The following is a 22,624-nucleotide window of genomic DNA, read 5'->3' on the forward strand; positions in this document are numbered from 1 at the left end:
ACTGGATCTCTGAAAACGACTGCAGACAGCTTTAAGTCACTTTGGCGGCAACCGTGCCTTCACTGCAGCAATAATGGCTGGAACATGGTTGCTTTTAATGGGAGTAAAACTTGCACTGGGTCAGGAATGTGTTGATGCTACTTCATGTTGCTGATACATAAATCAGAAGCACCACAAATATCAAAAGTACCACGCCTGCTACAGCTGGACATCCATAGCACCACAGACTGAAACACAGCAGTGGGCAAAGTCCAAGCTGGGGAGGTTACAATAACTCTCTAAAGGCGATAACTGTGGCGTGTCTTTTTGTATAGTTATGGTAACTGATTTTAATATATTCAAAAAACAAAACAAAGCCGCACAAAAAAAACTAAATTAGAAATGAATTTGACTGATAGCATTATTGCTACAAAAGTCAAATGCATCTCAAATATTTTAATATATATAGTGTGCCTATAGAGCAGATAGTAGTAGTGCAATAATATCAATATTGTGAAGTGCTATTATGACAGGCCTGGTGCAATAACATTAACTAAACATACAGCAACAGCTAATGGCAGAAGAAATGCTTCCAACCAGTTCAGAGATCTTTTTCCAATCAGTTTTAAAGAGTAACTGAACTGGACCGACGCCTGCAATCACAGGGAATGGAGGGCAGACTGCTTTTGATACTGACAGAACACAAATGAACGTATTATGGTCGTAGATCGCTTTGTTGTAATGATGCAATCATATCCTTTCATTTTCCCGCTTGTGAGGGGAAAGGAAGTTCATATCAATGTGACTATTTTATGGTTCGTTAGAAACGCATCTTTGTGATTTAAAAAAATAAATAAAAATACATGTCTGCAGTTAGGTTCAAAATTTGTGCAGACTTTCAGCTTTGATTTAAGCAGTTTTAGAGAAATTTTGCTTTAACTGTTTGGGGATTACAGCCATTTTTATACACAGTTCCTCAAATTCAGAGGATCAAAAACGACTGGACAAGTTAACAAAATTTCAGGTACGAGGATAGTTTTTAATACTTGGATGAAAATTCTTTGAGCTTTTTCCCTGGACCTGCTCTCTCAGGCCTTTACCGCAGCCACCTTCAATGGCTTCTTGATTGTAGGTCTCTGCATTGAGTTTTGTATTTAATAACTGTAAAGCATACTCTGATGGGTTGAGATCAGGTGACTGACTTGCCCATTGAAGAATATCCCATTTCCTTGCCTTGAGAAAATCTTTTTTGTTTACTTTTACAGTATGCTTTGGGTGACTATCAATTTTCACAAAGAAGTGGTGTCCAATTAAGGTTTACAGCATTTGTTAAACCCCTTAAGGCTGAAAGTCATATCTTCAATGTTTGATTTAAATTTAAATTCCACATGAAAAGAACTCCAGTCATGATCTTTAGGGGGCTTTGTACTTAACATAAACATGCTAAGATTTGCTCTACATATATTTCCTTTCAAAATATTCACATTGCATTTACATCATATTTTATTCCCTGTGTAAGGAGCAACCTTTCTTGTCTTAAAAGACAAACATGTATGCGAAAGGAGAAAGCCTTGCTTATATATCACCTTCTATCAACATTCTGAGAAATCCTCTCATTTAATTTTTCCTCAATTTACGGAAATAATTGTGCGTAAGGAAGTAAAGACGTAAACGAAATAAAGAAAACATTTCTTTGAAGCCCTTTGTATTTGGGTTAAAGACATCAAGTTCTTGTACACACCTCTTGGTGTGGGAGTGATGCTAAACGGATGCTTCAGGTGAAAAACAGCATGGAGGGTTTAAAACTTGAACAGGTCGATAAAGTGCTGCGGAGAGATGGGCATCAGGCAGCTGTCTGGATCGTTGGCTGTGCACGGGTGGCCAAAGTCCTGGAAGGAAGTCAACAGCTTAATCATTAGAACGAAGGCACACTGGGAAACCTCCGAGTTGGCGCAGTCATGATTCTAGCATTTACTTAGAGTAGAATTAAAACTGATTACAGCACAGAAGCGAGCTCTTACTCTTAGGGTGATTTAGTAATTATGTCATAAACTGTGAACATAACAGCACTGGTTATGGCAGTTTTAATTAAAGGTTCTCAGGGCCATGTGTCACTGTTTACTCGTGGTAAAAACACACGGCCTATTTAAGTGCATATAAAAGATAAAATGTGATGTGACACTTGATAGATAAGCTTGTGAAAACTAAACAGAACTTAGGAAGGATTTTACAAAAATGTGGTGAGCAAGTTCTGGATGATAGCACATGGAAGTGTCCAAATATTTATGTTGGACAAAGTGACAGCTGACATTCAGGGGGAAAAAAAAAATCTATTTTAACCGGAGCAGGTTAAAGGAGAAGTCAGCGGAAACAATGTCAGAGTTTACAAAACACGATGACAGGACAGCAAAAGACAAAAAACTCAATACAAGGAAATGAAATCGGACCATCGGGGCAATCATCGGGGAAATGAGACAAGATGGCAATCTAAGAAATAGAAAAGCATTATGGGACATAAAGTACCTTCAATAACAAAGCCAGATGGCAATCCTTAAGGTATCAGGGACAAGGGGAACCAGGAGAAGAGGCAGGAAGGAGAAGGATGCAGAGAAAGCAGCAGGTTAAATAATTTAGGTACCCAGGAAAGGATAATAACGAGTTTGTGGCAAGTAAATAAAGAAACAAACAGAGGAAACTGAATGTATAGGAATACTTTTTAATAAAAGTGCTGCACTGTTCAGTTTCTGTATCTCTAGAAGTTCCCTGATCTTGCTATAACATGATATCTGTCTTAGTTAGTTAGTTAAAAGGTCAGATTTTCTGTGCTGCTGAAAGCAAACCAGTCGGTTAATTTGCTTGACACTATAATTTTTTTTTAATTATTGTACTGTAATCGTGAACAAGGATCTGCACTACAGGCAGTGCTCTGCGGTTCTTTTTGATTCAGCAAACCTTTTTATTGCTGGCTTTAAGAATTTAGAGTAAACTGAATATTAAATAATTAGAGTTAAAAATACAAAAGCAATACCAAGGAAGGTAAACTATTCAAAATATAAAGATATGACTTTTCTTTTAACAGCAAGCAGTTAAACTTGGACTAAACCTGTTAGGTTATTTCAGAATAGCAGTCTGGTGAACTAAATTTATAATATAATAGTCATATTACTATTACATGACTACAAGTCATGTTAGATTTTATTCATTACATATGTGCCTACAGGTTTTGATTATCTTGATCCCCACCAAATCTCCCACCAAAATCAATAAATCAGTATAAGGAAACGTGCTTAGACTGTTGCTGCTGCATTGTCTCGTTTACCTTCCAGAAGAGGATGCTACAGTGTTTGCAAAAGTGCAACGTGTCGCCGTACTGCTCCTTCATGGGGTAGTGTTTCTGCAAGGTGAAATACATCAGCTTCCAGTCCACATTGTCATTCCTGGTTATGGCTAAAGTCCTGCAGAACTGCAAAAATGCAGTGGGCACACACACACACACACACACACACACACACACACACACACACACACACACACACACACACACACACACACACACACACACACACACACACACACACACACACACAATGGATGGAAAGAAACTTTTACCAGCTATTTAAAACACTCTGGGGATAGATGCAATTAAAACAAGAACAGTGTGTATTTAGATATAATCAAGAACAATTCCTCATTAACATCAATCCTGAAAGAGTGCGAAAGGTCTAAGATAGTGTGCTTGGGTGTGTGTGTGTGTGTGTGTGTGTGTGTGTGCTTGGGTGTGTGTGTGTGTGTGTGTGTGTGTGTGTAAGAGCTAGAGGATAAGCTCATTTGCGAGCTGTGAATAAATTGTGCCAACTCTGCCCTCTAGTGGTTAACATGGGCTCTACTTCTAGTTCTGAAGCAATCCAGTTTTACAACACTCGACTATATATGTATGACTAAAAGTAATAAAACCTTAGATTCAAGCTCAAATGATTAAGTGTAATACTCACCGGTCTGTCCGAAAAGTGAAAGAGGCAGAGTTTCTTCCACAGTGTGTTGTTCTCACTTAGGATGTGCAATGTTGGTGTGGCCTGTCCCAAGTTAATGATGTCACAGGCATCAGAGAACTTATAGAGGATCTTGTTTTGCATGTGCAGGGGCAAATCACTGAATGACATGCCAGTGCACATTTGCTGAGGAAACAAGAATCACCAAAAATAAATAGTGGACTAACAACACTTCTGTATTTCACATTTCTCCCACATTAAATTCAGCTTGTAAATTGGACCAGCTTGTCAATAAGTCATAATTCATAAGCAGGTACAAATGGAGCTACATGTATAGCACTGTAAATAAAAAGGCAGATTTTTAGCCTACTTCTCATTTTAAACAGCACTCTTATGACAAGTCAGCGCAGACAGATTTCCAGCATGGCTGCTATTTTAGATTGCTGTCTGGAAGTTCTGCGGTCCACCTACTCTGCGATTTCAATAAAAATACCTTGGGGATCTGGAGGTTGTTCAGCTCCTGCTGCCATTTAACAATGGTTTCCAGACGGCACAACCAGATGTTGACGTTTCCCACGAGGACACACCTGCCATGGATGGTCAGACTGTGCAGGGTGGAGCTCAGGTCTTGTAGAAGCTCTTTGACGAGGCGTGGGTTATAGTGGTCCTCCAGAACTGGAATAAAAACACAAGCAAAAGAGAAACATGAAGGAAAACACCAGGGCTATTGAGGAATTTTTTTTTAAGGATCATAACACATTTTTTGTTGTTGTGCGGGCTCCTGCCGTAAACCACCCCATATACATAACAAAAAGACAAATGGAAAACTAATATTTCTTTTTACAAAAAAGCTTCAAGTTTGCAAAAGAACTAAAATGTGTTTACCAGAAATATACACACCACTGAAGGATGAAAAAAAAAATACAGTCCTGGTCTGTCCTTTGTAACCCTGTAATGATGGAGCATGCTAGCCCTATTGGTTTTGCGGTTAAACATGAGACTGCAACGACTGAACAGCAGGATGAGAGAAAGCATGTTCTGATCGCTCAAAGGCTTCACATTCACACACGCACACACACAAAAAATCTATAAACATAAAAACTACTTTTCCCAACACAAAACGCCCTGAAAAAAACTAAATTAGAGTTTGAAAGCCGCTGACACCAAAAGTAATAATGAAAATAAAGAGTCTGTATGTGCAATTTATCCCTCAGACACCCCATGTCAGGTCTTCTCACCCTTTCGTACAATCTTCTCCAAGATATTGAAATAGTTTTTCTGGGCAGCTCCACTCAAAGACGTCAGCTGCGATCTGGCTATTAGCTGAAAAAGCTGTGGGTGACAGAAAAAAAAGGAGGAGCTTAAGATGCGCTATATAAGTCATACAATTAAAAGGTTTCTTTAACATCATGTACGAGCATCAATGCTCACTTTTGCAACGTAATTAAATCTTCTCAAGTCCTGAATAGCGCTGGAAAAGTCTAGCCGGTTGAGAGCTTCGCCGAGTGTGCAGTATCCATGTCGCTGTAGGTACACATCAGAAAAAACATGTGCACACAAGCTCTGTTAATTAAAGAACTGACTAATGTGTATTTTCCATTAAAAGACAATCGCTCCTTTGTGTGAAACGCCTCAGTACTCACTTCTTTTGTGCTCCCTTTCTGAATGTAGATCCATTTATCTGTGAAAACAACTAAAAAAAAATGCAAAAACAAACATTTTAATGAAAGCTTTCTTACAGTTGTGCATCATTGAATTTTACATATTTTAATGACAAGAGAGGGACAAGATATTTCACCTGAAACTTAATGACTTTTTAAAAATGTATTTATTTGCAAAAGTTTGAGTCAACATTGAACATTATAACATTTCCAAAGTCTGAAATTGTTTAAGGGTTTCTGTATGGATTACATTACAAGTCTTACTGATACAGTAGGATAATGATATAATACAATCAATTTGTGCTCTCTAGAAGAACTGATAGTTATGAAAGTTTCAAGATCATTTAAGGGCAAATTATTATTAAAAGTATAAAAAGTTACTTCACTTCAGATTTTCTATGTAAATCTTAGCTATAAAATGCAGAAGTACTTAGGTAAGCTAGACAACCTCAAAAGGTGCACAAGAGCTGCTGATGTGCTTATTAATATTATAATGGATGCACTGCATCTGGAGACGGAGGACACTACAAATTGATAAAAAAGACAACATTTGCAGCACAACCTTAATCCAAATCCCTGAGAGTTTTATTTCTGTCTCACTGACTTTTGCACTTTTGTACACATTGCTTTTAATCTTCATGCCACAAAAAGTTCCCCGAGCCAAAACAGTGATTATGTGCAGCTGAAACTCACACTGGGATTTAGTGTTATTGTTGTAGAAGTCCTTTTTCCTCTTTGTGGTGGAGAGCTCACACACATCTCCAACAAACAGATTTTCATTGTTGCCATTGCAGAGCCTGTTTGGACAGAGGAAACATGTGCGTAATGCATTAATAACACTTCCACGCAAGTCTGAAAACACCATGTAATTACAAACCACCGAACCACTGTGGCGTCGCCCTGAAGCAAATCAGTGACTTTTTACTGATAGCCTGTGTGTCACAGTTGCACGGCAAGATGGCTCATAGCCAAGTTAGGTGATGTAGTGTTACTGAACTTATAGGGAAAACCAGTGTGAGAAATAAATAATTAAAGATCAGAGGAAAAAAAGAAACTGAAGGAAACCTGTTGTATTACTGCTACACTGATATGCAGGCCAAGGTCAAACATGTCGGACAGAGGTCTCAGAACATTAAGCGTGCTGTATCTAATCTTTGTTGTTTCTTGCCTCAGGGCTGTGTTATTTTTGATAACACAGAACTTAGCATTTTCGTTGTTGACCTCAACTTCACATTGCTGTCGGAGAACACTCAAAAAGGCCGAGCTCCAACAGAAATACGAATTAAAACATGTCACATTCAAGTCAACATAGCGAATACAGATGTTCCCAGGGTTTGTGAAGACGTTTCTTACCATTTTTACTGCATAAAAAGGCTAAAAATTCAGATTACAGTCCTGTGTTGTGCGAGAGACTTGTTGCTTACTTTGTGCCTGTTCTCTACTCTTTCAATCTACTTCCACAAAATTAAACCACCAATTAGGTAAATTATTACTATGTCTTTACTAAATTCAGGTCAAAATATTAACTAATACTCACAAAACAAATTACTTGTTGAGTACAAACAAATTAAAACAACTATCTACAAATAAATCTATGTGAAAAAACAATAAAAAACAAAAAACAAGCTGCAAAACTTCAATCATGAATAAGAGTGTGATTATGGAGTTCTGGTTCGCTGATTTTCTAATGAGCGTTGTGAGACAGATCAAATTACTGAACTAAGCTGGTATCTGATACACTGCATTAATAATCCATTGGTTAAATTAAGCGGCAACACTGCCAGCTAAGAGAGAATTCTTGGTAAGCTAACCCCTCCCTGGGTGTCATAGGGTGAGACGTGGGTTCTTTATCGGCCATGTCACCAGCCTGTCATGACTGACAAGACAGACATGCTTATATTTAAATCTAAAGCCAATTCAAAATCACTGGTTAACCTAACATGCATCTACACAGGTACAAGGAGAACTTGCAAACTATACACAGAAAGGTAGCATCTACCGAGTTCGCTCAGGCTCGGGATTAGAACCCAGAACCTTCTTTCTATGAGGCAATAGTACATTGTACCATGGTGCACCCATAGCCCTTGAGTAAGTCAGAGTCCTGTCAGTGGGGGTTTCCAACTCAGGGTCATCATATGGGTCATGTAGTCTTTAAATAGTTCCCAACAGTGCTCAGCGAGCAGTTGGAAAGTCTGCTGATAACACACAGACTTGTTTTTTAATCTCATACCTTTTAAAAATGTGTTTCCAACTTCTGTGCTGCTATATCTCTATGATGTGACTAGCATCATGCTAACCTTTGGAACTAGTGGATGCTTTTTTCCTTTTTTTTTTTTACCCGATTGCTTTCTAGAGGTTGAAGAACTTGTATATTTGGTGCATTGACAAAAATGTCCAGTGCGGTTGGTCCCATGCGGCTTCATTTGATATGTTTTGTGACTTTTTCCTCTCTTTTTCCTGCTCTTAAGCACTGGATTTTCTTCTTTTGCAAAACAAGTTGGTTTGGACCAATCCTGTCTACCCCAATGTAGAATAAGATCTTGCGAGTGGGGCCTCGCAGAAGCACAAAGATAGCGGGGGTGGACTAGTGAAGACGGAGGGGTCAGGACAGGGACAACTTTGCATATTCATTGATCTGTCCATGCTAACAATCAATAAAATAAAATAAAATCAGGAAAAGAGGTAGAGTTACATTTAATACATGTTAAGGCACGAAGGGAATTTTTTCATGGAAAACATCTTCGAGGAGAGCTCCAAATAAGACCCTAGGGCAAATGGATGGTATTTATACAGTCCTTTCTTTTGAACTTATCAAAACACTAACAGTGCAAGCCACATTTCACCATTCACACGTATATTCACACCATTAAGTCCATTATTCTGTGGACTTTATTGATCAAATAAACCAGTGGACGTACTGGGTATGCAGTCTCCTGGTCAAGGACACTTCAACGTGTAAAACAGTCAAACCAGGGATCAAACCACCAGGCTTCTGATTAATGAACAATCTAATCAACTCCTGAGCCACAGCTGTTCTACATTACACTGGTTATCAATTCTAATATACTTCCAGAAGCATATTTAAGTTGGTCTTATGGAATAAGAGACCAACTTAAATTTTCTCCAGCATAAGTAAAGACATGGCTTTGCTTGTCTGACTACAGAGTCAGCTGATCAGAGTGAATGAGCTCCACAGTAATCCCTTGTCTCTATCCATTTATCCAGTTGCACAGGCATAAACGCAAACACACTTGCAAGCGCAGTAATCTGTCAAAGTGAATTATAAAAAGGTGGAATTCAATAGGGTGACTTTCTTACACAGGCTGCACATGGAATAACCGTCTCCAAGGAACCAATAAAAACATCACAAAGGAACAACTTATTCAAAAGGATTTGTGGACATTTTAAAATCCTCAAATAAAAGATAAACAGGGCCCTGAAGGGAGCACGTAGTTCCAAAGGAAATTAACCGAATACAAAATATAGTATGAAGACTTTTAGATGATGTTCTAGTCTCTTAGTAGACAAACACATTTGATTAAGTTCAATCAATTTACACGATTACTTGTAAGAGAAATGAGCATTAAACTGAGGTTCAAACACTCAACTGACACTCGACAGCATGAAGATCAGTGACCAGTTTGTTTTAGATTTACACACGCACTGTGATCTGAAGTACTTCTGTAACACTGTGTACCATTCTAGTACACACCCAGTGTATTGTCTCCTTTCTTTCTGGCCTACATGTGGTCGCCTGGCAAACGTACCTCGGTTGCCATGAGGTCACTGGCTTTGTGGAGGGAGACTGCATCTGAAGAGCAGCCAATTTGCCTAAATGATGTAATTAGTTATTGTCTGATGACAGGCTAAAGACTGCTGACGAGTCACTGTGGTACCGAGAAGTACTGTTAGTTAGACAGAAAATTCCCCTGGCCTGAAGGGGACGTCACCAACTGCTACTGAGATGCCATCAATTCCACCCTGTCAGTACCAGCGTGACACGAACCAAACCCTGCGTGTGTGTTTACGTTTTATGAGGCTTGCTCATGAACTATTGTCCACCATATCAACAGTCTCTGGTCCTCACAATGATCAGAGATGTCACCAGTTGACTTGAGAAGATCACTTTTCAGTAAACTCTAATGAAAATGCAACAAAATAAACAACAAATTTCTAAACAACAGAGGGAGGGAGTCAGATAAATTCAAGATGTAGAAGGACGTGCCAACATATAAATGCCTAGTCATATACAATGAGGCAATTAATAATCCTCCATCCAGTAAAACTCCAAAACACAAGCAGAACAAGAAGCTGGAGCAGAAAAAAATACATACAAAAAGAAATGAATGAATACAGAAAATCCCCTCTTGTCTCCTCATTTTTACAACTGCTCACTGCCAGTTGGCACATGTCAAAACAATACAAGTTTCCTGTGGAGAACAACATGAGCTCTGCTGTGGGAGGCCACATGAGCTGCAGACAGGGGCAGTGTGTAATATAAACCAGAAAGACGAAAAGCAGAAGATGTTTTTTTGGTTTAGCTGATCTCAACAAGCTGTTGCCATTAAAGTCTTTAATCCACTAAGCCCCATTATTTGAACACACAACAGCCAGCGTGTTTGAAATTGGAGGTTATCATTATGCACTGTTATCATAAAAGCCAAGGCTTGTAAAATAGTTATGATGTCAATTCTGAGAGGGAACCTAAGGTGTAACCTGTAGTTTTCCGTGATTAGGCTCAGTCATGGCAACTTATGCTTCAAACCTAACCTGCTCACAAGCACATTAACTTCAACTCATTTTGTTACAATCTAACAGCATGCACGATGAACGTGTGTGAAAAAGAAGTGTCATATGCACAGAGGTTTAGGATTAGCTGTATATACTGCACACAGGTCACATTCAGAAGTTGTTTGTATGATATTACTATGTAGTCAGAAAGAAAAAAAGTTGAACTGTGTGATGTAAATCACCTCATAAAAGCCTAGATGTTATGGCACCAATTCTAAGCGATTTAATGGTTCGTGAGCACTTCTGGTCTTATTCTTGTAATTTCACCAAGAAAAATCCACTGTGTCCTGGTGGTTTGAGACGGACCATGTAATTGGAAACATTAAGCTTTTGTTTTATATTCCTATCATTTAATTTCCTGTCAACTCTCCCCTGTTTTCTGTTTAATAATGGAAAAAAAAATGTTTACTTGAAAACCTTCTGAGAATGCTCTGCGGATGCTGGACAGTGTCTGACAGTCATGTCAACATTTAGAGAGAGACTTGGCAGTCGATCAGTTGTAGTCAGTCCATCTTTATACTAAGAGTTGCAGCGACATTAAGATTTAAGGCACTATTGGAAACATTGGTTTAGTAAGAAACACCAAGCCAAAACACCCTAATAAAGTTTAATATGCTTAAGTGAAAAAGTTATGACCCTGTAATACTTTATGCCCTGAGAGAAGCACGACTATACTTGCTGTGATTAAAACCTTGAAAACTTGCCAAAAAAATCGAAAACAAAAAACTTTGACACTTTAAAATAAATAAACAAACAAAAACACACATGCTTAGACTATTCTAAAACTTCACCACATTCATAAGACGGCATGAGACAGAACTACTTGTAGAGGTAGCATAAATAAATCTGATCAAAGACCTTCATACATACACACATAACAATTTGGTTATTTCATTAGGAATTTAGTAGGATTTCAAAACCCCGATTGAGGGCTCTGTGAGAAAATGGAGTAACACTTCCCAGTATTAAATTGAGCAAATCAAATTCCAAGTTTTCCCAAACGGTAACAGCCTTCTCTACCTGAGGTTGGCTGTGAACTCTCTGTCATTATTACCACATGGTTGTTTCATTATTCCAGACCTAAACTGACCTTCTGCTGGAATTTTGTGTCTTTAAAGAGGTTTTTTTTTAGCTAGAATTGTTAACCACAGAGCAAAGCAACTGAACTCTGAACTCATAGTAGTGGAGCTTTTTCACACGAGTCACATCCAAGCCTTTACCCGAAGTCTCCACACTGTGTTCAGACTCAGAGATGATTAAGGAAAAGGTGAAATTACGCTGAAAGCTCAAGTAGGCCTACTTTCTTTTAACACAGAAAACTGGAAGAATCACAAGAATAATCAATAAAGAATGTGACTTATACGCAGAACCAGATGAAAATCGAATCTAATCAATATTTGCTCCACTCTCACAGCGAGCGGTTTGTGTGTTTTGTCACTTGCTGTGCAAGTAGTCTGCAGCATTGAGAAACCTTGATGAGATATCACATTCAGATTTGTCACAATTAAATAATTGGTCATAATTAGGAGACTCTTTTTCACATAAACACAACTACAAACACTCTTTGCTCTTACAGAACTACAGGATTCACTGCCAAATCAATGTCATTGAAAACTATGTTAAAATATGTCGACTCAATTCTTTTTTCTGTAACAACACTCTTTGGCAAAACCAAGCTGAAATTATGGGAATGTACAGTATAATCACCTCATAAAAGGTCAAAAGTTTACATACAGTCATCGTGAGAACCAATGTCATTGCTGATGGTGGCTGTGGCTCAGAAGGAAAAGCAGGTACCCTACAAAATTGAAAGGTTCAATCCCTGCTCCAGTTTGCATCCAAGATACTGAACCTGAGTTGCTCCCGATGTGCTCATCAGAGTCTGGATGGGTGTGAATGTTGGACAGAAAAAGCTTTGAGCATCACTGTTGCCTCAAAGCAAAAACAGAGGAAGCTGGGCCAGATAGCAAAAGCATCTGCATGAGATGGGACACTGAACCAAATATTAGTGGGCGCATATGTATACTTTTGACCCTGTGCAACTTAAAACTCCTCATAAATTCAATTTGTGTGAAAGTCCTGCTGTTTTTAAAGTCATTAAAGATGTATGCTGTACAATCATTCCACCCCTGAAAAAGAACAGTTCAAAGAAATCATTAAAAAACCCAAATTACCACAACATTCATCCCCATAATGAGTGTATGTAAACCTCTGAGCACAACTGTATGTGCTATGGCCCTCATAATAAGTGGTTGAATGATTAGTGAATTGTTGCCTTATGTACCCTTTAACCCTGGGCTATTAGGTATCTCTATAACAGACTTGTGTAAACAGGTCATTTTACACCAGTTCCCCTTTAGCTTCAGTATTATCCTGAAGGAGAGTCAACTTACAGTTAGGGATTAACACATATCATAGCTTAGAAAATTCTTCAGTAACAGCAAACAGCAACCCATGACATTAGATCCATTAAGCCAGGTATTACATGTAATTAGCCTACTGTTGTGGTTACATTTTTTTATTTTACACATATAAAAGAAGCCTGAAAGAGTTTGTAGGTCTTACAAAGTTTAAAAATGTGAAAAATATCCAGAGAAATGTTGTTCAGCGGATATCTGTCCACTCATGTATCCTTATTAAATCATTCACCACTGCTCCTTTTAGTTTTTTCCCCTTTTCTATTTTCTAAGAAATCTGTGATTCTGTAATCCAATTTAGAGTATCCACTGAAGGCCTAGATTGGCCTCTAAAGGCACAGTTGGATTATACAATAAAAGCAACCTGTTTTGATTACTATACTTTTAATATAACTCATAAAATTTTACAGCACTCCAAAATGTCGTCAGCAAACTAAAAATGGTCAAAGTACAATGTACATACAAGCTACTACAAACATATTGCCATATAAGGCAATGAATGTAAGCCAATAAACTATGATCTACTTTTACTCAAAACTGATTAAACTCCTTGTTTTTTTAAAGGAAGATGACCAGCAATTTCGTTTTTTTTTTTCATTCCATTTTAGGCTGTATCAATATTTTGAGCAGCAAAACTTTAGATATACTACTGTTATGCATTCTCTTTTGCACGCCCTTATGAGGGTCTCAGGGAGGTTGAAGCCTATCCTAGAGGTGGGGTACACCCAGGACAGGTCACCAATGTGATACAGAGCTAAAGTGCACTTTAATTGGGTGAATTTTTGACTACTTAAATATGTAGAGCTCAGACAGAGATGATACTAAACTAAAGAAGTTTGATTAAAGGTAGATAAAGGTGAAGGCAACATACTCTTTCAAATCAATCTCTCCGTTGTTGTCCTCCAAAACATCTCCGAACAAGATGATCCTCTTCCAGCCATCTTCCGTCTTTGTCCAGCTCCACCCCGGCGATCTCCAATCCTTACCCAAGAAAGGCATCTTGTCTGGCAGGTGTGAGACTGTGAGCAGAGAGGGCCGCTGCTACTTCACACCTGGAGGTTTAACCAGCTTTTGTTAGAAAATGATTTTTTTATTCTTGATGCCACCATGCAAAGAAGAGAGAAATTTTGAAATCTAATTTGTCCTTGTTAAATACAGCATGCTACAATAAAATTTCACAAACAGTTTTAAGCATTTAACCGGTTATATTCACATTATGTTCACATTAGGTTCTACTGAAAAAAACAACAACTTTTAAATGAAAAGGTGAACAAGTTATAAATATCACCAATTTAATGGCAGTTCAAAAACACTGAGATGATTTTTTTTAAAGCTTACAAATTGAAACTGACTGTTTTTAAACAAATCCCACCACACATAGATTCTTATATTTTATGCCAGCATTGGTTAAAAAAGGTGAAAATAAAAAGTATTATTATGGTTTCTCACACTGTAGCCTGCAGCTACCTTTCAACTGCATATCACATAAAGCAGAGGGCCATCAGCCATTCTCAATTACCCTGTTACAGCGCGTTTACAGATTTAACACTCGTATGTAAAGGGCCAGACTAAGCCACAGCGTTTTAATATACTTAAATAACATACCTTGCAATATCCGTGACGCAATTATATATTTTTCTACCTTCAGAATTTGGACAATGACAGCGTTAGCGGGCGCTGTTAAAGTCGTTTTAGCTATCAAACACGAAGCTGTCAGTCGACCCAAAACAAATAATGACGACAAGAAGAAAATAATGAATCTCCGCTACGCTGGTATAAGACTGTGAATTTCTGAAAAACGGCCAAACAAACCGTTAAAGAGAAGCAGCTCTTCTGTTGTGTCTCTGCTTCCGTCTCTAGCCTTCCCCTCCTGCGGAGCTGGAAATATTGACGGAAGTAAGCTCGAGAATTCGTCAATTCACGCCCCCTACTGCTCTCTGATTGGTCAAAAGGTCTGTATTTATCTTGTTGCTACCCAGATTCGGGAGGCCGATTGGATAATCACTCCTGTCACTCAACAGCTTTTTTTTAATCCCATTTGTTTTGTTGGGGGCTTTCTTCGACACGTGACAGCGGACTGCACACATGTACTTGTGTTTTGATTTTGAGATGGGGGATGGTAACTGGTCTGCTGGAGCTTTGAGTGACTGACTGATGCTGAAAAATGTTGTGAAACGCTTTAAAGACTTAACTTGAATAAATAACTATTTTCTCACCCCACCCACTGTTTTTTCACATCAGTTGTATGGTTTAAGTTTAAGCCGTATATTTTATGACACGTTATCTAGGTCACAGTTTTATTACTCTGGGACCTTCCTGCTTTGATGTGCATGGCGTAAAGCTGCAAACTGGATGTGAAAAGATAAGTTTACTTTTGATTGTTTCAAATGACGTTATTCTCTTCAGTTTAAGTCGCAAGTCGTTCAGAGCAAGGTCAATTGAATACTGTGCCTGTATATGCAAATTAAAAAAATGCAGCTATTTCGGATGTCCAAAAACGACACCCCGTTTGAACATGTTTCTTTCAAAGTTTTGTACGTATTCAGCAGCCCTGACTCATTGTACACCGGCTCTCAAAAATTTTATTGTTATTGTCACGTCACCTGTTTGAGCTTAAAAATACAGTCTAATGTCCTATATGGTTTGCAGTGGGAGTTCTTTGTGGTTAAAATATGAATTTAATAGGTATTCATTTATGTATTTTGTGTGTGTAATTTAGTGTCATCTAGTGGTAAAGGTTGGAGAATGCAACCAACTGAACAACCCCTTCGTACCCAATGTTGCAGGACCTATTTGGCCATCACGTCAATGTAAAATCATGTAGCAGTGCTAGTGGCAGGAGTGAAAGCACCCACCCATTCACCCAGCTCTACCCTCTCCTTGAAAAAAATCAATGAATATTCACAATATTCATTGTGAATATTAACCATAAGGGTTAAAAGGCAGTAAAGTACAATGTGAAAGTGAGCTGATGTCATCAAATATTCTACTGTCTCACTGTGAGCTGGATGTTCCATGCTCAGAAGTCCTGACTTCTGAGTGTACTTGCAAAGTAGGAACTAGAAGCATGCAAGTTCAAACTCTGTGTACTTGTATTGAGCAGTGTTCACTGAAAGAACTGACTTCAGACCAAAGCAATGATTTTGATTAAATCAGTGTTAGACATAGTTCTTGATTTTGATCAGTGAGATTTACATGGAAAATAAATTCATAGACAGCAGCACAGGAACTATGAAATAATTAATTAATTAAATATTGGAATAATTAAATATGTCTTAAAATGAAATCAATTATCATTTTATTTAATTTATGATAAAGCAATAACAATGAGTGACATGAGAGTACTGACTAAGAATTTTATATTACTAGTAAAACAGGTACTGACAATTTGGTCTTGTTGTTGGATACTGCGTCCCATAAGCTGGATACAATAAGCTCAAACATTATCCAGAATCTATATATACCCACTCATATCTGCTGGCATTGTTGCTACTTATATACATCCTCTTTATTACATTTACCTGTTAATCAGTCACATTGGAAAAACTGGTCTGAGTATTTCAGAAACTGCTGATCTACTGGAATTTTCTCACAGAAATATCTCTAGGGTTTACAAAGATTGGTTTGAAAAGAAAAACTATCTAGTGAGAGTTTCCTGGGTGTAAATACTTTATTTATATTAGAGGTCAGAGGAAGAACTTGTCTTAAATGTTGGTATGACATGAACTGAAGGCTTACTGTGGAGCTTGATTAGCTCAAGACTATGAGATTATTAATCTCAGGGTTGTGGGTTAGACCCAATGTGTTGAACCCCACACATTTGTTTGCCCAAACAAATCTCTTCTGATTGTTGCTTTCCCTTAGTAGAGGTTTCTTAGCACCTATTTGACCATAAAGGCCTGATTTGCACAGTCTCCTTTGAACAGCTGATGTAGGGATGTGTGTGCTACTGGAACTCTGTATGGCATTTATCTGAGCTCTGATCTGAGCCAATTGAGTCTAACAACAGATTAAATGCCGTGTTGAGGCTGTCATTTTTGTATTTCTGTAAGGCAAAATAAATCGATTTGTTGAATAATTATTAACTCATGAAGTAACAGAGACCTAATGTTCAACAATCCACATTTCACTGTTTTAGTCTTTGGTGCTGTTGATGATACTGTATTGTTCTTTCTTTGTGTTTTTTTATGTTTCAGTTGTTTTTTGCTGGTTTTTAGTTTGTTTGTTTTTTTGTCTGCTTGGGAGCTGACACAGACCTTGAGGGGATGGGGTTTTGGGGGGATAATGGGAGGAGAGAAGCTGCAGAGAGGCGTGTAAGACTGCAACTCTGTTTCCTGGTCCCAACTCTGGATCGTCACGTTTTGGGGGGCTTAATATATTTGGCCAGATTCTTAGAAATGAGAGCTTCTCCATCCAAAGTGGAATGGATGGCGTCTCTCTTAACAAGCCCAGGTTTCCTTCAGAAAGTTTCTTAATTATCTTTAAAGCCCACATTGTTTATGTATCTACAATGTAGAAAGTAGCAAAAATAAAAACAAAACATTGAATGAGAAGGTGTGTCCAAACTTTAGACTGGTAGTGTCAGTGATGTTCCATCAGGACAAGCAAAGCAAGTAGCGTGCCTTGTCAAATCTAAAAATAAACGTGAATTATAACATAGCAAAGTGAAGTGATCCCTCATCATAAAGCTCCTCCTGTCAGTTAATCTGTCCTTTACATTACTGCTATTTTGTGACTGCAGTTGGCTATTGTCGCTGAAAGCTGTGCTTATTTTATCTCACAGAAAAATGTAGCTGTTTCCATCTCTGAAGGCGTGTCTGTCTCCTATTAACAATAACTGGAGCTAGGAGGCCAGCAGTTTGTTTCAGGTGATTTGTGCATGTCCTTTTTGGATAAACCACTGGTCTTTCATGGTAAGCTGAGGGGAGCTTTCATTGCTCTGAGATCAGTAATATGCTTCGTATGGAAACACAACTAGTTGTCTTACTGGCCACCTTGGAGAACATTTGTGATGTAGAAAAGATGGGCAACGAACAAATGATTTTTTTTTCATAGATATGCGGTCCTCACAGGACAGCCACGACAAATGTGTGATTTATAGAATTTGATGCTGAAAATTAAACAGAAATACAGTGTTTAAAATGTGATCAACCTTAAACATATGGAGCAGTGATAAAAAATAATATTTAACACTGATTAGTGACATTTTTCTGCAGAATAGTTTTAGTTTTGATACTTTATACACAATTTTTCAATAATACAGTTTTATGTAAAGTAAGGTTTTTTATTGCTTTTTGGTTTGAAAAGTTCCTCCACCACTTGTCATTGTCAGTTAACAATACAAAAAAGTGGGGGGAATATGGTAGATATTTATTTAACTAAGTTATTAGAAATATTTTACATCTCTTCAGCCAGGAAGGAGTGTAGAAACGTGAAGATGTGCAGATGGACAGCACAAATGGCATGTTTTAATCTGATCCAGTTTATCTTGTTAAATTGGTGTTTTTGAAGAAGGTGTGTTTGTTTGTGTGTGTAGTGGGTGTGAGGGGTGACGATTGTCTCTGCTTGCCTTTCTGTAAAAGTCACGGCATGCCACTGATGAATGTGTGTTTGTATATAAAGCAGTTGGAGGGCTCAAGTACAGTGGAAAAACAGAATATAAGAAACAGTTAATAGACACCTAGAGTACCTTTGGCATGTGGTGGAGGAGGAGATTCTCATAATTGATCTTCAGCTGAAAAATCAGCAGCAATGTAATGTAATGATATGATAATAATAATGATATCACATCACCAAGAAGAATTAAGGCAGCCCTGAAGGTAACCCAGTGTTAGCAATGTGTAACTGATGAAGTGGCAGTGTATAGGTAATTGATAATTCTCATAACCAACAGAACAACTAATAAAAGAGTAAGTAGTTTAACATCAATCCATCCGTCCATCCATTCCCTTCCGCTTATCGTGGTCGCAGGGGAGTAATTCAAAGACAATATATTCACCCTGGGTTAAAACTTTTAAACTTTAGCAAACATTTCCATTCCACCCACTGTGAGTATACTCATGCAACATTTTACTTGTAAAAACAGTTTTATTTGTGTTTTATGTTTTCAGTAGCAGTAAAACTGGGCAAAAGGTGGTAAAGATATACAAATTATCTAGGAGTACAAAAATTTTAAGTTTTACATATAAAAAACAAAATTAAATGCAAACTTGTAGCAATAGTGAGTTCACATTCACAATCAATAATCACATATTGATGACTATCATTATCAACAGGTAACCTCTACTTTTGGCAACCAACAAGTGGAGGCTTGTACTAAACAGTCAGTCAGGCATTTGGAGAAGTGAAAGGTGTGTCTGCACCAGCTAACTACTTTGTGCCCACTCACATGAACTTATAACGTATATTGTTTGTTTCTTTCTCTGTAAGAAGACAATGAGTGAAACTGAATAGGTGGCAATACGTTTAACATACTGCGTCAAGCACAGTCTTTCCATTGCTTTCCCCCAGCTCATGTTCAGCCACTGAGCTTCAAAGAATAAAAAAAAACTTGGCTAAAAGACAAAAAGAGAGAGAAAGCAATGAAGAGACAAAGCAGACGGAGCTTGGGAGAGAGATACAACAACAACGGGTCACTGGACATAAGCCGATCAGATTATTAAGCACATTCCCCTAACAGATCTAAGGGAAAGTTTGCGAGGAAAATAACCACTTCCTCAAATGTTTTTTCATACATCTGTTAAATATAAGCAGATCTTCCATACGTAAATTTTTTTGTATCAGTTGCTGTGGTTTGCATTTGAGTGTCTGTGGGGTGGCAGATATTACACTTGTTGTGGTGACCTAAATTTATTTACACACATACATGCAAATTTTTTTTTGTATGTGGACAAGGGAACAAATCCTCATGATCTAAATCATTCAAATTTATATATTAAAGCTATCTTTTAACATTAGGATAAGTTATGGTCAGAGTTTGGCAGGCAGTAGTTATGGGTAAACTCAGAGTAAGTCTCCAGGTTGTGTGTGGGTGTGTGTGTCTTCTTGTGTGTTGGTGTGATGGAATGTATACCTTTCACCCCGAGAGAAATGGGAGTGCACATTATTGGATTATAAACTTAAAAGGCAGGTTGTACAAATTCTGATTTAGGGATGCTTTCATGTTTGAGGTGGCCTAAAGGTATTCGCAGAGGAGCAGAATTTATGAGCATCAGTGTGAGACTCCTTTTAATGTTCCTGGGAAGAATCAAAAGGCCATGAGCTGTGAGCCTTTTATCTTAAAATAATAGTACCACTCTTTACAAATAGTACATTTTATAAGTGATCGTATAAAATAATTGCATGTTAATGAATAATAAATAAACACACAAATGTTTTGTAGATGAATTATGTAACATTGATGACAACTCATCAAAAAGCTACAGCTAGAATTGCTGCAGCATTGTTAGACGTTGAGTTATCATTAGCAGGAAGTATGTCATGTTGACAAATTTTGTACATTTTCAAAAGCTTTAAATTATAGTCGCATAAAAATACAGTATAGCTTTTATAAACAATGTAAGTCTATATGACTGTGGGCCATTTACTTTAAAAAGGCTCACAACCAAAATCACTGAACTTAAAAGTATTTTATTTTTATGAAAAAAGAAAATAATCCCAAACTAGTTCATACTAGTATGTTTTTGCTTCATATCACAGCACTTCACTGAATTCTTTTGAATTACTGCTTGCCTTCTTGTATGCATGTTTGACCATATTTAATACAGAAATGTTTTTTTATAGAGTCTGAATAGAACGCAAAAGTATTATATTAAATAAGCCAGTAATCCTAAAAATGTTGAAGCTGAATAATGTAAATACTTTTTGTTTTTGTATCGCTTTTATGACATTGTATTTTATCTGTTTCCAGTGTAACTGAGATCATAGATGGTCCTGTGCAAGTAAAAAAAAATTAGAAAAAAATAAGAAATCACCCAGTCATCATTTGCTCTCAGAAAAGTCATCAGTAAAGGACACACACACACACACACACACACACACACACACACACACACACACACACACACACACACACACACACACACACGAAGCATACACAATACATATCCTAAGATTTAGGTACAGTTGGAAAAGTAGGGTATCATTCAGTGTTTTCTAAGGCCAAAAACAAGAAACTACTTCCATCTTTGTCCTCAAAATATAACTTTTATGTAACATCACTTGGTAAAAAGAAAAAGCGCAATCAGTGAAGATCTCGTAACTTTTTTCCAGTGTCACTAGCATTTTTACAGCTGTACAGCCACTTGATAATCCGTGCGTTGCGCTCAATAACTGAGGTCTCTTGACGTATCTTCTCGTGCAGCTTTTCCTCCATGAGCGCATCGCTGTCACTACTGTTCCTGGAAAAGCCATCATCTGACGTGGAAACACTGACACTCCGAACCATTATTGCAATTTCATCTGAGCGAGCCGAGAAGTTGTCCTTCCCCAAAGACTCAATGACCTCACCGTCCAGCCCGCAGTACTTGAAAAAAACATCAAAGTCTGCAAAGTTTTTGGAATACCTGGAGCTGATATCAGAGTGAGAACGACTGACTCCTTTGCCAGACCTCCTTTCAACCTCAGGAACTGTCAGGAGACCACTAGATGCATTTACAACTCCAGCCTTAGGTTTTGTACCAGAGTCACTGTTCTTGATTCTGCACTCTTCTGTCACTCCATTGCTCTCCGGTTTAGAGATAACTACATGTGGATTCCATTCCTTTGCTGTTTCCTTAGGCGTGGTGATTTTTCCCCCGTTGCCCTGAGACTCACATTCCTTATCTGTCCCCTCGGATAATGGGGCATTTTTATTCACAGGGTTGAGCAACAACTTACGGGTTATATGGTGTTTCCGTTCATTTGCTGGCCCTCTCAATAACTCACATTTCTGTCTGTAAATTAGAAGAGAGTCTGGTCGTTTTTTGGCGCTGGAGCGATGTGCCTGCACTGGTGAAGAGATTTGCACAGTTAGTGTATTCCCTGTCAAGTGACTCCCTGTAGGAAGATTCCCATCCCGGTGTGAGCTTCGGTTAGAGGACCCAGTGCTACTCACAGAGGCCGATCCAAGGCTAATCACTGGCTCCTGAGTTGAGTTAACCACCTGTTGGCTTTTGACGTATTTTGGTTTACTTGCGGCGAGCCTCTCCACGGCACTCATGCGTCCTTTTGTCTCACTCTCTAAATCCATTTGTTTACGAAGGTATTCAGGACCTTTCCCCAGGATTTTTGTGGTATCATTAGTTGTCTCCATTGTGGTTTTGACGGGCACTGAAGTCTCGTTGTAGATTTTCAGTGTACAGTTTCCCCAGAGCTACAGGTAAAGGATTCCATTCAAGCCCGATCTTTGCCTGAGCACGTATTGTGACGGGGGACCTTACCTTGTCTGTTTAAACACACACCACATTACCCCACCCATCCTGCGCAAGGGTAGTTTTAGCCAGACACAAGCCTGTTCAAAGTACACCTGATACCATCGCAAGTGAGAACGATGAAAGGTGACACTTCTGCAGAGTGTGTTTCCCAGTCCTTCAGGTGAAAATGTGGATCTTTAGCCTTGTTGCACAAGACAGGATGTTTCATACTGTCAACATTCAGGAAAACTGGCTTCTGAATCATTAACAGTTTATAGTTTTTAATGACTTTAAATCTGAGTCATCATATGGGCTTGGTGCTCATTATAGTGAAAAAGTTGTGCAATAAGTGTTTACCCTCAACTAGTCATCCTTAAATTCTGGAGAATGTGTAT

The 22,624-nt window shown here is 38.2% G+C and overlaps 2 protein-coding genes across 3 annotated transcripts; both read right to left on the reverse strand.

The window, feature by feature from the left end:
- Positions 1–426: 426 nt before the first annotated feature.
- Positions 427–14,711, reverse strand: fbxo25 (F-box protein 25). 2 transcript variants are annotated; one of them, XM_085371810.1, is made up of 11 exons: positions 14,650–14,711; positions 13,709–13,889; positions 6,323–6,426; positions 5,612–5,661; positions 5,400–5,492; positions 5,207–5,300; positions 4,462–4,643; positions 3,972–4,154; positions 3,299–3,442; positions 2,503–2,529; positions 427–1,868 (listed from the first exon to the last, which is right to left on the reverse strand). In XM_085371810.1, the coding sequence occupies exons 2-11, from the start codon at positions 13,834–13,836 to the stop codon at positions 1,779–1,781; spliced, it is 1,095 nt and encodes a 364-aa protein (XP_085227936.1). In that variant the 5' UTR covers positions 13,837–13,889; positions 14,650–14,711; the 3' UTR covers positions 427–1,778. The 2 variants fall into 2 exon arrangements, with proteins under 2 accessions (XP_085227936.1, XP_085227937.1); XM_085371811.1 differs by lacking the exon at positions 2,503–2,529.
- Positions 14,712–21,079: 6,368 nt separating this feature from the next.
- fam110c (family with sequence similarity 110 member C) lies at positions 21,080–22,141 on the reverse strand. The gene has a single exon (XM_085373612.1). It carries the CDS (start codon positions 22,127–22,129, stop codon positions 21,080–21,082), a length of 1,050 nt encoding a protein of 349 aa, XP_085229738.1. The 5' UTR covers positions 22,130–22,141.
- Positions 22,142–22,624: the final 483 nt, after the last annotated feature.

Source organism: Diplotaxodon limnothrissa, linkage group LG15 (assembly GCF_057381915.1).
Source record: "Diplotaxodon limnothrissa isolate DT_005_m linkage group LG15, D_limnothrissa_male_GT1.1, whole genome shotgun sequence".
NCBI classification, from domain to species: Eukaryota; Metazoa; Chordata; class Actinopteri; order Cichliformes; family Cichlidae; genus Diplotaxodon; species Diplotaxodon limnothrissa.